We start from the raw sequence: 14,518 nt of genomic DNA on the forward strand, positions 1-14,518 counted from the left end.
TACATATTTAATGTTACTATTTCTCTCAAAAGGCTGTTAAAAACGTCAACAGTCTTTTTAGTGGAAGGCATCCCAATGAGAAGCAAGGAAATGGAAATGTCTTAATAATCCTAAAAAATATATTTTTTAAAGCTTTGCAAAGACCAGACTGCATATGCCAAATAATAATGGCACTGAAAATATTAGTTTTTCTGAAAATTCTAAAACACTGACCCATTTCATAATTACATGAAATGGCACTATGTTCAGACAAGTTTATCAAAGGATTTCTGAAACTTTATATTTCTCGTTAATATAAGGAAAAGATTAGCATTAGTCTCTCATCTGATCACATTTACATTTTTAAACATCTATATAACAAATGCTCAAATATTCTTAAAATTGTGTGTATTTTACCCTATTTCCAGCGAAAATGGGCAAAGTTTAGCAAGAAACATACGAAGAATATAATGATTCCTTTTACTAGAATGCTTCTTCTACAGAGCCAGGGATTGGGTCTATTTTGCTTATTTTGAAGCCCAAGAGATTACAGCAGTGCCTACTATGTAGTGGGCACTCAGTAAATATTTTGTTGAATAAATGTTAAGCCTCTACAACTCTCCAGTGAAGGATGGAAAAACTTAAAATATTCAGGAAAAAAAATCATGTTATCATCAAAATATCTGGTAACATGGCTTTAGACTGAGAATACACATGAGCGTATTTACAAGCTAGATAAAAGTGAAGAGGCCCAAATACAAAGTATTGACTTCTATGTGCCAAATTATAGTTGCAACTGCATCTTACTGAATCCATTCCAGAAGTTCACATTAAATTGAAACAAATTTGGCTGCTAAAAAGAAAAACTGGCATATGAGAATTTATTTCACTTCCCAAAATTAGTGTTCATGAAAAAAGTAGTTATTTGAAATAGTGTTCACTCAAGAAACTTTGATAGGAGAAAAACAGTGGACTTGAGGGTCAAACTAAACAGTTCTGCCACCAAGTCTGACACCCAATGACTACATACCCATGGGAAAAATCACTTCTCTTTCGGAGCCTGTTTCCCTAATCTGTCAAATAAAAAAATCCAATCTTGTGAATGTTTGTACATGTTTGCTTGAATATGTTGGGATGAACCAGGTTGGACTTGATTCTCTCTAAGGTCCCTAAAAGTCTAATATGATTTCATTAAAATAATGCTTTCATATTCACAATGACAGCTAATTGAAATTAATACAACATAATTATTCATAAAGATGAACATAACACCTATATGCAGATATTATCCATAAACAAGCCCAATAGAACATTTTTTTCTTTTTTGAGCTACATTCAAAATTATAAAGCAAAGTCCTAACACATTCTTAAGAGTACTTTTTCCTTCTCTAAGTACTTGATAGCAATTTTTAATTGTTTTCTCAACAATTTTAATTATAGCTACTTACCAGATTTAACAGTTCTTTCTCTTCCACCTCTGTCACTTGATGCTGTTCTTCGCTGTTTTGGCTCCATTCTGGGTGCAGGTCCCAGAATCTTCTTTACTAATTTTTGTCCATCTCGCCACGAAGATGTACTTATAAGATGACTACTACCTAAAAAAATACATTGCACTGAAATTAAAATTTAAATTTTAATTGTAAGAAGTGTATCTACTCAACCATACAGGTTTTATTATTAATCTTATGCTTATCTGTCAAGGTCAAAAGATTTACAAATAATGATATTGTTAAACCCTAACCTCCCCAAGTCAGTTAACCATTTGTTTATATCTTGATTTACCCACACATCTGAAATAAATGTAAAATGCTTTGAAAGTTAAGTACCAAATAATGATTCCTAAACCTCAAGAACTAAGGCACAAGACCGGCCTGGCCAACATGGCAAAACCCTGTCTGTACTAAAAATACAAAAAATTAGCCAGGCGTGGTGGAGGGTGCCTATAATCCCAGCTACCAAGGAGGCTGAGACACGAGAATCGCTTGAACCCAAGCAGCAGAGGTTGCAGTGAGCTGAGATCGCACCCCACTGCACTCTAGCCTGGCGACAGAGCAAGACATCATCTCAAAAAAAAGAACTAAGGCAGCAAATTTGACAAAACAAAAATATGTCTTAACACACAACAAGTGTTTGGTTTACAAATATCTAGCATGATACATGGCACACGATAAAATAATACGTTTGCTAAAAAAAAAAAGACTTAATCAAAGAACATGTAAAAACTTTTGAGGAAACATATAACAAAGAGTTAACAATGATTACTTTTGAAGGGGATGGTATTACAGGGACTTTCACATTATATTTTACAGGTATATACCAAAAGTACACACCACTTTTCTATGTACAAAACAGTAACATTTAAAAAGTATAATCATTTTAAAAGGTCCTCACATCACAAAAATTCAAAAAAAAAGTGATTCAATAAATACAACTGTTTACCAGGAGAAAAAAGGATTTTCATCCATTAGCTTCAGAATGTAAGAAATTAAAAATTAAGCAATCATCTCAAAATAGTGACTAAAAAAAAAAATGAAATAAAAGACTGTTTACAAAATAGAAACTACAAAAAAAAAACATGGAATAAAAGTGTTTAAATGCAAAATAAGATAAGAAATAGAGGTCAGGCCTGGTGGCTCATGCCTGTAATCCCAGCACTTTGAGAGGCTGAGGTAGGAGAAATGCTTGGGGCCAAGAGTTCGAATCCAGCTTGGGAAACACAGCAAGATCCTGTCTCTACAAAGAATTAAGATTTAAAAAAAATTAGCTGGGTACAGCGATGCGTGCCTGTAGTCACAGCTACCCAGGAGGCTGAGGTGGGAGGATCACTTGAACCCAGGAGTTCAAGGATACAGTCAGCTAAGATCATGCCACTGTGCTCCAGCCTGGGACACTGAGTGAGATCCTGCCTCCAAAAAAAAAAAAAAAAAAAAGGAAAGAAAAAAAAGAAAGGAAGGAAGAAATAGTAGCATTTCAAGCCTAATTAAATTATTATAAACATTTTTACATTAATAGCCTTATAATAAAATCATTCTGCCTATACATTACTTGCTGAAATATAAGTGGGTATAGTTTCTTTTTAAAAAAAAAAAAAAAAAAAAAAGCAAACATGAGATTATGTGTCAGGGACCCCAACAGTATTCATTCCCCTTGATCAATGATCCAACAAACAGAAATTTATACAATATAAATAATCTAAAAGAAAGAAAAAAATAAATGAAAATGTTGACTGTATCATTTTTATACTATCAGAAGTAACTAAATACTGAATAATGGTGAATAATTACTATTTCTACTAGAATATTGTGTGGCCATTACAAATCGCAATTTTCATAAGAAACAACAGAAATGTTCCTCTGAGAAGATGCAAAAATCAATGAAATTTTACATATACAAAAATATTTACATAAACAGTGATTACCATAACATACTATTATAATTTTAAAATGAATGTAAGGAAACATACAAAGTAATACTTGTTCTTTATTTAAGTCTGGATTGTGGTTTTATCTGTTTTCTTCTATTTTCCCAGCTGTCTGTGATGCTATTTTATTGTATTTATAATAAAAGACATTCCATTTAGAGTTTCTTTAAAAAGGGCTTTAATTTGTAAGTTTAAATGGAAGTATCATTTTAATAAAAACATCAATTATAAAAAGGTGAGTTTTAATGTGTGCTGTTTACTTTAGAAATGTTTTTGCACCTTATTAACCTTATACAGTTGACCTAAAATATTTAAAGGGTTTTAAGTATACTGTTCAATCTATTTATAAGAAACTTTATGTTCTTATGTAAAATGAGAGAACAGGCTTCTCTTCAATTTCAGCCTGATTTTCTGAATCAAAAACAAGCAACCATGAATACACTGGGTAGTTATTTATACATTTGGCATCTGAATATGTTGAGGGATTATTTCTAAATTCTAACTTTCTGGAAGAGTTACACACAGTCACTGGTTTTAAAAAAAAAAAAGGACTTCCACTACATAAACTATTAATACAGCTTTAGCACATTTAATGACTCTCTATCTAGCTCATTGCCACAGTGCATATATGAGAATTAGCCTACCACAAAACTGGATGAATACAATTCAAGATCAGTGTTCATAAGTTTTAGTGGTCCCTGTGCTTCATTTCAAACTACGCTTCTGAAAACAGTATTACGTAATGCCACATGAAACACAATACTTTTTAAAAATGTAATTATTGCCTGGGTGCAATGGCTCATGCCTGTAATCCTAACACTTTGGGAGGCTAAGACAGTCGTATTGCTTGAGGCTAGGAGTTCAAGACCAGCCTGGCCAACACGGCAAAACCCCATCTCTACTAAAAATACAAAAATTAGCCGGGCGTGGTGGCACATGCCTGTCATTCCAGCTACTCGGGAGGCTGAGGAACGAGAATCATTTGAACCAGGAGGCGGAGATTACAGTGAGCCAAGACTGTGCCACTGTACACCAGCTTGAGTGACAGAGCAAGACTGTCTCAAAAAATAAAGTAAAATAAAATGTAATTGTTAATGCTCAGATAACTCACGTTTTTGTAACATTTTATTTTTTTATCTGTATATAGCAAGTGTCACTCTATTATGACATCTAAAGTTAACAATGGGTGTCACAGAATGTGTTATCCGCCATTCTACTGATTAGCGTATGACTAGAAAAACAGATGCCTGATCAAAAACCAGCACCCCGTCAGTTCTGCCCTGGTGTTCTCAAAACATCTTGTGACCTCTTACCGCAGCACTCATCATACTTTATTGTAACCACATATCTATTTCCTGACAAGACTATAAGCTCCATGAAGGTAACGGCTAGATGCATCTTGCTTACCAATGTATTGTCTAAGTTTAGTACAGCACAGTACCTCACATACAGCAAATGCTCAAAAATATTAATATTTGTAGAATAAATGAATGAATGAATGTAGAATGTCTCTAAATTGATAGTGACAGGTTCCCAACTTTCTCCATTCTCTTGGCCCAAATTACTCACTGAGATGAATATGACATTCTAAATAGCCATTTTCAATATGGCCAGAAATAATAATTACTATTATTAATGGAGTCATAGCTAACAGCTGAGACCTTATCATGTGCCAGGCATATGAGTGTTTTTGGGTATTAACTCCTAGTTCTCAGAACACCCTTGTGGGATAAATACTACTGCTTTCCCATTTTACATATGGGAAAACCAAGGCACACTAAAATTAGCTCATTTACCAAAGGAACAAAGCTAGTCATAAATCTGGGCAATCTGGATGAGGGCCAAAATGTTATGGAACTAGAGAATTATCTTCTTTCTATCCTTGATCAATTCAGAGTTCCACCTGACCAATAATGGGATGGAACACCACAGTTCTGATGTGCAACATTTATTATCTTTTGAGAATAAGTGAAAGGATTTAGTGACATTCAGAAACAATCCCCTTGTATATAAATTTCACAACCTAAAAATTACCTTTAATCTGGTTAACTTATATTAAAAATAATCATTAAAAAAATTGGAGGGATGACCGATGTGTTCAGTACGTTGATGAACATATGGTGAACAAATGGTTTCATGGATGTATAAAAATATGAAAATGTATCAAACTATACATTCTAAATATGTGCAGTTTATGTCAATTACACCTTAACACACACACACACACGTGCACACACACACGATACATAAAATGTATTAATTTTTCATATGTGCCAAACAATGAGAAATTTGGTAACAGTAATATTTAACTTCAAGATGGATTAAAGATTTAAACGTAAGACCTAAAACCATAAAAACCCTAGAAGAAAACCTAGGCAATACCATTCAGGACACACGCATGGGCAAAGACTTCATGACTAAAACACCAAAAGCAATGGCAACAAAAGCCAAAAGTGACAAATAGGGTCTAATTAAACTAAAGAGCTTCTGTATAGCAAAAGAGACTATCATCAGAGTGAACAGGCAACCTACAGAACGGGAGAAAATTTCTGCAATCTATCCATCTGACGAAGGGCTAACATCCAGAATCTATAAGGAACTTAAACAAATTTACAAGAAAAAAACAAACAACCCCATCAAAAAGTGGGCAAACGATATGAACAGACACTTCTCAAAAGAAAACATTTATGCAGCCAACAAACATATGAAAAAAACCTCATCATCACTGGTCATTAGAGAAATGCAAATCAAAACCACAATGAGATACCATCTCATGCCAGTTAGAACGGTGATCATTAAAAATTCAGGAAACAACAGATGCTGGAGAGGATGTGGAGGAATAGGAATGCTTTTACACTGTTGGTGGGAGTGTAAATTAGTTCAACTATTGTGGAAGACAGTGTGGCAATTCCTCAAGAATCTAGAACTAGAAATATCATTTGACTCAGCATTCCCATTATTGGGTATATACCCAAAGGATTATAAATCATTCTACTATAAAGACACATGCACATGTATGTTTACTGCAGCACCATTCACAATAGAAAAGACTTGGAACCAACCCAAATGTCCATCAATGATAGACTGGATTAAGAAAATGTGGCACATATATACCATGGAATACTATGCAGCCATAAAAAAGGATGAGTTCATGTCCTTTGCAGGGACATGGATGAAGCTGGAAACCATCATTCTCAGCAAACAAACACAGGAACAGAAAACCAAACACCGCATGTTCTCACTCATAAGTGGGAGCTGAACAATGAGAACACATGGACACAGGGAGGGGAACATTACACACCGGGGCCTGTTGGGGGCTGGGAGGCTAGAGGAGGGATAGCATTAGGAAAAATACCTAATGCAGATGATGGGTTGATGGGTACAACAAACCACTATGGCACGTGCATATCCTGTGTAACAAACCTGCACGTTCTGCACGTGTATCCCAGAACTTAAAGTGTAATGAAAAAATTAATCAATTTAAAAAAAAAAAAAGGATGGATATGTTGAGAAAACTAACCTGTTCTGCATTCTGTACTTGATAACTGTGCTACTTTCTGGACTTTTCGTACTGGCTTGACTACTTTCTTCTCTTTACTTTTTTCAGCAGGTTTCTCCTTTATAGAAATATCATCTGAAAAGCAGAAACATTTACAGCAAATATAACAATGATTCTCACTCACTTACTTATCCTCCTCCTATAGGAAAAATCAGTGTAAAGTATATGCTGCAGGAAGGGAAAAAGAAACGTACATTGAGGCTATTTCTATGGCCCATATAATACCAAACATCAACTCCTTTTATGGAAAAAAGGAGTTGGAAAATATCTAAAGATTACCACTACTCCACTATTGGGTTCCAATCCTTTGTTATTTATTTATTCTTCTAAGAAACTCTTGAGAAATTTACTTAGTTTCACAAATGCTTTCCAAGTCAGGATCATTGCATTTTACAGAATCTCAGAGGTGCGCACTCTCACAGATTCCTATTTCATTTAGAAATTTCTATATAAAAACTTTACAAAATACTCAATAAAACATTCTTAAATTAAGGCTTTATGATGATGCTAGTAAAACATGTCAAGGTATTTTATACATACATTATTACTAATTTTTTAAAAATCCAACTTGCAGAAATAAACTGATTACACATGTTAAGCTTAAAAAATTAACCTCAATTATGGATCTGAATAAATGTACTTTAAAATATGTGTAGAGTTCTGCATTCTGGACAGAGTGGAAATAAGTATAAGTAAAGGCCTTAAAGCAGGACCATACCTAGTATCTAAAAAAAAACCAGCAAGCAGGTCAGTGTGAGTGGACTGAACAAAGAAAAGAATAGTAGGAACTAGGGTCAGAGACATAACTAAGGGCCAGATCATGCAGGGCTATTTAGGCCATTGTAAGAATTTCAGGTTTCACTCAAGAGTGAGATGGAAGGTTTTGAGAGATTATGAACAAAGGAGCAACATGATCTAAATTAATTTTTAGCAAGTTATGATGACAATAGACTCATTAGAAGAAGAGCAGATAGAGGAAGACCAGTGAGGAGACTACCAGAATAATCCAGATAGGAAACTGATGGTGCCCTCGATCTAGGTGGTGGTGATAGAAGTAGTGAAAGTGATTATATTCTAAGTATATTTCAGACAATATTACATACAAAATATGAGGCGGGGATGTGATACTCAAGAGTGACAAGATTTGGGGGCCTGAACAATTAAAGGGATATAATTAAGTGACATGGAGACACTACCAGAATAGCAGGTTTAAAGGGTATATCATGACCACATTTATTTAGTTAGTTCCATTTTGGATATATTTAGATTGAGAAATCTATTATACATCCAAAGGGAGACATGGAAGTAGCAGCTGGATATAAGTTAATTCACAGGGCAAGTGTGGGCCAAAGACATTACTTTGGGAATCACTAGTAACAGGGAACATTTAAAGACCTGAGACTAATTTGTCCTGTGTGCATATACACAAGCTTTAAAAAAAGAAAGAAAAATAGAGTGAGTAGAGGGAGGGGGATTGGAGAGACAGAAAATGAAAGAAAGGGAAGAAAAGGAAGGGGGGAAGGTAAGAAAAAAAAAAGAAATTTTTAAAAAAAGAGAGGCCGGGCGCGGTGGCTCAAGCCTGTAATCCCAGCACTTTGGGAGGCCGAGACGGGCGGATCACGAGGTCAGGAGCTCGAGACCATCCTGGCTAACACAGTGAAACCCCGTCTCTACTAAAAAATACAAAAAAAAAACTAGCCGGACGAGGTGGCGGGCGCCTGTAGTCCCAGCTACTCAGGAGGCTGAGGCAGGAGAATGGCGTGGACCCGGGAGGCGGAGCTTGCAGTGAGCTGAGATCCGGCCACTGCACTCCAGCCTGGGCTACAGAGCGAGACTCCGTCTCAAAAAAAAAAAAGAGAGAGGAGAAAGAAAGAAAGAAAGCCAGCCAGCCTGCCTGCCCAAGCACTGAGGACTGAGGTCAGGGCATCCTGATGATTAGGGAAAAACAACTGAAAAATAATAGTTAGATTTAGGAGGAAAACCAGATACTTAAAGTATTCTAGATGTCAAGTGAACAGTTTCAAAGAAGTGATCAATCATGCTGCTGACAGATCATGATAACAAATTAGTATTAAATATTGCATTTAGCAATGCAGAAGTCACTGATGATCTTGATAAATAGGAACAAACACCTATAGAAAGGATTTAATAGAAAGACAGGAGACAAATTGAAGACAATGAGCATAAGGCAACTTTTTGCAGTTTTGCTGAACACAAGAAACAAACAGGGCAGCAGCTGGAGAAAAGTAAGGCCAAAAGAGGGGTTCTTTTATGATGACTGATATAACAGCACATTATCACATAGTATGTTGATGAGCATGACCTGGTAGAGAGGGAAAATTTGATGATGCAAAAGAAAGGCAATAGGGCTGAAGTAACATCCTTAAATACATAAGAGCAAATGGAATCTAAAACACAAGCAGATGGGTGAGTCTTAGCTAGGCACATCATAGTTCATCTACCATAACAAGAGAGAAGGCAGAATATGAAAGTCTTCTGACATAGTCTACTAGTCTACAATGATACTATCCTATGAGATATATTGTTATTATTCCTATTTTACAGATGAGAAAACCAATAAAGAGAAGTTATGTAACACAGCTAATATACTCAACTAATAAGTGACAGAGGCAGAACTGGAACCCTTGAAAACTGATTCCAAAATCTTTATTCTTAACTACTACATTATTCTTCCTTTCCACATGAGAAAAAAAATTTCTGAATTGAGTGTTGTTGTATAATAATAGCAAGAAAACTGGATTGGACACTTAATGCCACAGAAATGTATTAGTAGAAGCTTTATGAGGGCTTACTACAGAGACCTCACACTTTAGAATCACAGTTGGTTTCGAATCTTGGCTTCCATTCTTAACTACTCTATCCAACCCTAGGAAAATGACTCTTTGAGCCTCCATTTCCTCAACTGTAAAAAATACAAAAGACCACTCAGCATCTTGCCCAAGCTCATACTATTCGGTAGGTAGTACCATTATTAGTATGACCTTCCTATATTTTTTATACCCTCTCCCAGTCTTCCATGGGTTCCTCTTACTTACAATTCCTAACTTATTCCCTTCCTATAATAATTATTTTTATTTTGGTATCTTGCTCTCAAAAGTATCTTATCTGCTGCCTGACAAATTACTACGTCGAAGATCTCAGAGGCCTAAGCAGAAGTAAACTTCAACTAAATTCTGCTATGTTTCCTTCAAATCAGGCAGTCCCAACTCTGAAAGTCCCTCAGTTTAAACATAGCCTAGTTTCTGTCTCATTAACCATGTAAGCTAATTTTAACCCTGGAGCTGAGTCTAGAGGCTAACAGAGACTTATGCCTCAAACCACTACAACTTCAGTATGCCATGCAGTTAGAGAAGGAAAATATTGTTAGTTTGGTGACAATTTTATATGTAAATATTATAAATTAGAGAGCATGTATGAAACTCAAAACATAAGAAAGTTCTATTCTCACCTGCAAAGTGAAGTGCTAAATCTCGATACAGTTCTCTACTCATGTTTTGAAACTCAGCCTCCTGCCACACTTTCCCATCAGGTGTTCGAATCTTGGTCTCTGAAGGGTTGAAACCTAATACATACCAGTAACACAGAATATTCTTATCAAAGTTGCTTTATAAGTTTTGTTTGTTATACTTTTTAAAGTGATATATAATCGACATACATAAAATTCACGCTTAAGTGTACAATTCAGTGGTTTATAGTATAGTCACAAAATTGTAAAACTATTGTCATTATCTAATTTCAAAGCATTTAATCAGCCTGAAAGAAACCCTGTACCTCTTAGCAGTCACTCCTTGTATGACCCACTCCATCCCCTGGCAACTACTAATCTACTTTCTATCTTTATGGATTTTCCTATTCTGGACCTTTCATACAAACCAAATCATATATCATGTGGTCTTTTGTGTCTTATTTTTATCTCACTTTTCATGTTTTCAAGGTTCAACCATCATGTAACATGTATCAGGGCTTTATTCCTTTTTATTGCCAAGTGATAGTCCATTGCATGACCATACCAATACTTTAGCCATTCATCAGCCGATAGACCTTTGGGTTTTTTCTACTTTTTGGCTATTATTAATAATGCTGCTATGAACATTCTTGTGTAAGTTTTTGTGTAGACATGTTTTCAATTCCCTTGGGTATTATACCTAGAAGTAGAATTGCTGGGTCATACAGTAACTCTATGCTTAACTTATTGAGGAACTACCAAATTTTATTTTATTTATTTTACTTTATCTATCTTATCTATTTTATTTTATTTCATTTTACTTTATTTTTTGAGATAGAGTCTCAATGTGTCACCCAGGCTGAAGTGCAATGGCATGATCTCAGCTCACTGCAACCTCCGCCTCCTGGGTTCAAGTGATTTTCCTGCCTCAGCCTCCCAAGTAGCTGGTGCTATAGGCACACACCACCATATCCAGATAATTTTTGTATTTTTATTAGAGACAGAGTTTCACCATGTTGGCCAGGCTGGTCTCAAACTCCTGACCTCAAGTGATCCACCCACCTTGGTCTCCCAAAATGCTGGGATTACAGGCATGAGCCACTGCACCCAGTCTACCAAACTGTTTTCTAAAGCAGCTGTACCATTTTACATTCTCACCAGCAATGTATCGGGGTCCTAATTTCTCAACATCCTTGCCAATACTTATTGTATGGCCACCCTAGTGGGGATAAAGTAGTAACTCATTGTGGTTTTGATTCATATTCCCCTAATAACTAATGATGTTGAGCAGTTTTTCTAAGCTTTTAAAAGAGGAATGCATAATTAGCTACCACATAGTATGTTAACACATACTGTTTAGGAAAAGTAAGCATCAGTGAGACAAAGCAATATACATTCATTCAAAAAGACTAGAAGTGGAGAAGCACTAAATTAAATGATAAAAGAATACCGATCATAAATCATGAATTTCAAAGATACGAACTATCCTTCTCCAGATGAAGGGAGAGACAATACTACGTATTCTTCTTATCTTTGAAGACAGGCATTATAATTGCTACCATCCATCTGTTTTTGCCTATGACTGAACAAATGGGCAAGCTGCTGTTTATTCGGACAAATTGTGTCCAAAGTGTGGAAAATAGGTCTTTCAAACATAGTTTTTCAATTTCTCAAGAAACCTTACACATATAGGATTTCCTAGGAATTACCATTTAGGTTTCTACTTCAAATTTATCCCTACTCTTTGGCTGGGTACGGTGGCTTACACCTGTAATCCAGCACTTTGGGAGGCTGAGGCGGGTGGATCACTTGAGGCCAGGAGTTTGAGCCTGGCCAACATGGCAAAACCCCATCTCTACCAAAAATACAAAAATTAGCCAGGCATGGTGGTACACGCCTGTAATGCCAGCTACTCTGGAGGCTGAGGCATGAGAATCACTTGAACCCAGGAGGTGGAGGTTGTAGTGAACTGAGACTGCATCACTGCACGCCAGCCTGGGCGACAGACTGAGACTCTGTCTCAAAAAATAAAATAAAATAATCACTATTCTTTAAGAAATACACTGAACTTTGTTTTGTCAAAAACAATAAAACAATGAATATAGATGATCACCAAAGTAGTACAAAGATTTTTATCTTAAGATTGGCTCGGCTGGGCATGGTGGCTCACGCCTGTAATTCCAGCACTTTGGAAGGCCAAGGCGGGTGGATCATGAGGTCAGGAGATCAAGACCATTCTGGCTAACACGGTGAAACCCCGTCTCTACTAAAAGTACAAAAAATTAGCTGGGCGTGGTGGCAGGCGCCTGTAGTCCCAGCTACTCGGGAGGCTGAGGCAGGAGAATGGCATGAACCCAGGAGGCGGAGCTTGCAGTGAGCCCAGATCACGCCACTGCACTCCAGCCTGGGCAACAGTGTATGATTCTGTCTCAAAAAAAAAAAAAAAGAAAAAAAAGATTGGTTCAACTTATCAAAGAATTAGCAACCTATACATAACTGTACAATTAAATCAATGTAAAGAATAGGCTGGAGTAAAAAACTGGTAGTAGTACTTTAAAGGTATAAGAGAAAATGTACTGGTAAATTAATTACATATCTAATAGTAAATAATCTATTCAGCCATTAGGCACAATAGCATAAGTTTAATTTCACCCAACATTTGTGGCAAGGAACACACCATTACATCTGTATCTACATACGAGAAAAAATTTATAAACGTAGTGTTGTTTTGCAAAATATAGTATGCCATTAAAAAAGTGTGGTGATTCTGCCTAGCTGCCTGAGGACTGACTGCCATCATGAATCACACAATAACTATTTGTACTAGGAAGTTCATAACCAATCAACTACCTCAGGGAGCACAGTCACAGATGTCCTTCACCCTGGAAAGGTAACAGTACCAAAGACAGAAATTTGGGAAAAACTAGCCCAAATGTACAAAGCCACACCAATGTCATCTTTGTATTTGGATTCAGAACCCATTTTGCTGGTGACAAAACAAATGGCTTCAGCATGATTTATGATTCCTTGGATTATGCAATGAAAAATGAGACCAAACACAGACTTCCAAGACATGGCCTGTATGAGAGAAAAAAAGACCCCAAGGAAACAGCAAAAGGAACGTAAGGACAGAATGAATAAAGTCAGGGGGACTGCAAAGGCTAAAAACAGGAGTAAAGATTCTGCAATGACTTTACCTGTGATAACTGCAGATTTTTCATGAGGATTAATAAACTGCAAAAAACTTTCAAAAAAAAAAGAAAGTGTGGCAGTTCTATGCAAATGTATTTCTGTCTTCCTCAACTTTCCAACATCACCTAACCCCACTGCTCAACTATTTAACCCTCTTTTTCTCCTCTCCTCTTTAGGAAACATTTATCCCTATGAGAGTCTTTCTTTGCATTCACATCTTGTATGTTAACTTTAAGAAGATTTCACTATCTCCATCAGTTTATCTTTCTGTCCCCAAGTCTTTATTTCCATTGCTTTGTCCACTTTTTTTCTTACTGGTTAAATTTATTGAATAAAATAAAAAATTTACTGTGCACTTACTTATGTCCATGACACTGTAACAGGTTCTGAGATAAAATAAGGGTGACCAAGATAGGCTCTTTATCTTCATGGGCATTTATACCAGGAAGAAAAAGATATGCAAACAACTAAATATAGTACAAGAAAGAATCACATAAACACCATTCGTGTTCACCATTTCAAATTTTTAAAGCAGAATCATAGAGCACCTCTTATGTTTCTTTTTAAAAAAACATAAATAAAAAATCAAGGTGCAAAATGAGTTTAGTATGCTAATAACTGTATAGAAAGAGGAAGAAAATAAATAAACACACAAACACACACAATACACACATGCTCCTATTTGCTTATGTTTGCAAAAGTTATTTCTGGAAGGATATACAAATTGTTAACACAAGTAACCTCCAGAAAGGGGGCCAAGCACAAGAGTGACAGAACTTTTCGAGGTACACTCTTCATCTTTTGGACATGAACAAAATGAATTTATCATGTCTTTAAACAAACTAACTTAAAATGCCATTTTAGAATACAGTATTTTAAGATGCTTTTAATTTACACTACC

General features: G+C 35.9%; 1 protein-coding gene and 1 pseudogene across 2 annotated transcripts in view; one reads left to right on the plus strand and one right to left on the minus strand.

Annotated features, from left to right (window-relative positions):
• CEP350 (centrosomal protein 350) overlaps positions 1-14,518 on the minus strand; it is a 166,567-nt gene that overhangs the window by 105,887 nt on the left and 46,162 nt on the right. For both annotated transcript variants that reach the window (XM_025394350.1, XM_025394359.1), the window contains exons 7-9: positions 10,429-10,542; positions 6,921-7,034; positions 1,428-1,574 (exon numbers count right to left, since the gene is read on the minus strand). In XM_025394350.1, coding sequence (XP_025250135.1) covers positions 1,428-1,574; positions 6,921-7,034; positions 10,429-10,542 — 375 coding nt within the window. The remainder of the gene's footprint in view (positions 1-1,427; positions 1,575-6,920; positions 7,035-10,428; positions 10,543-14,518) is intronic.
• On the plus strand, positions 13,224-13,648 carry LOC112634469 (annotated as a pseudogene).

The sequence above is a fragment of the Theropithecus gelada genome, chromosome 1 (assembly GCF_003255815.1).
Source record: "Theropithecus gelada isolate Dixy chromosome 1, Tgel_1.0, whole genome shotgun sequence".
Classification (NCBI taxonomy): Eukaryota; Metazoa; Chordata; class Mammalia; order Primates; family Cercopithecidae; genus Theropithecus; species Theropithecus gelada.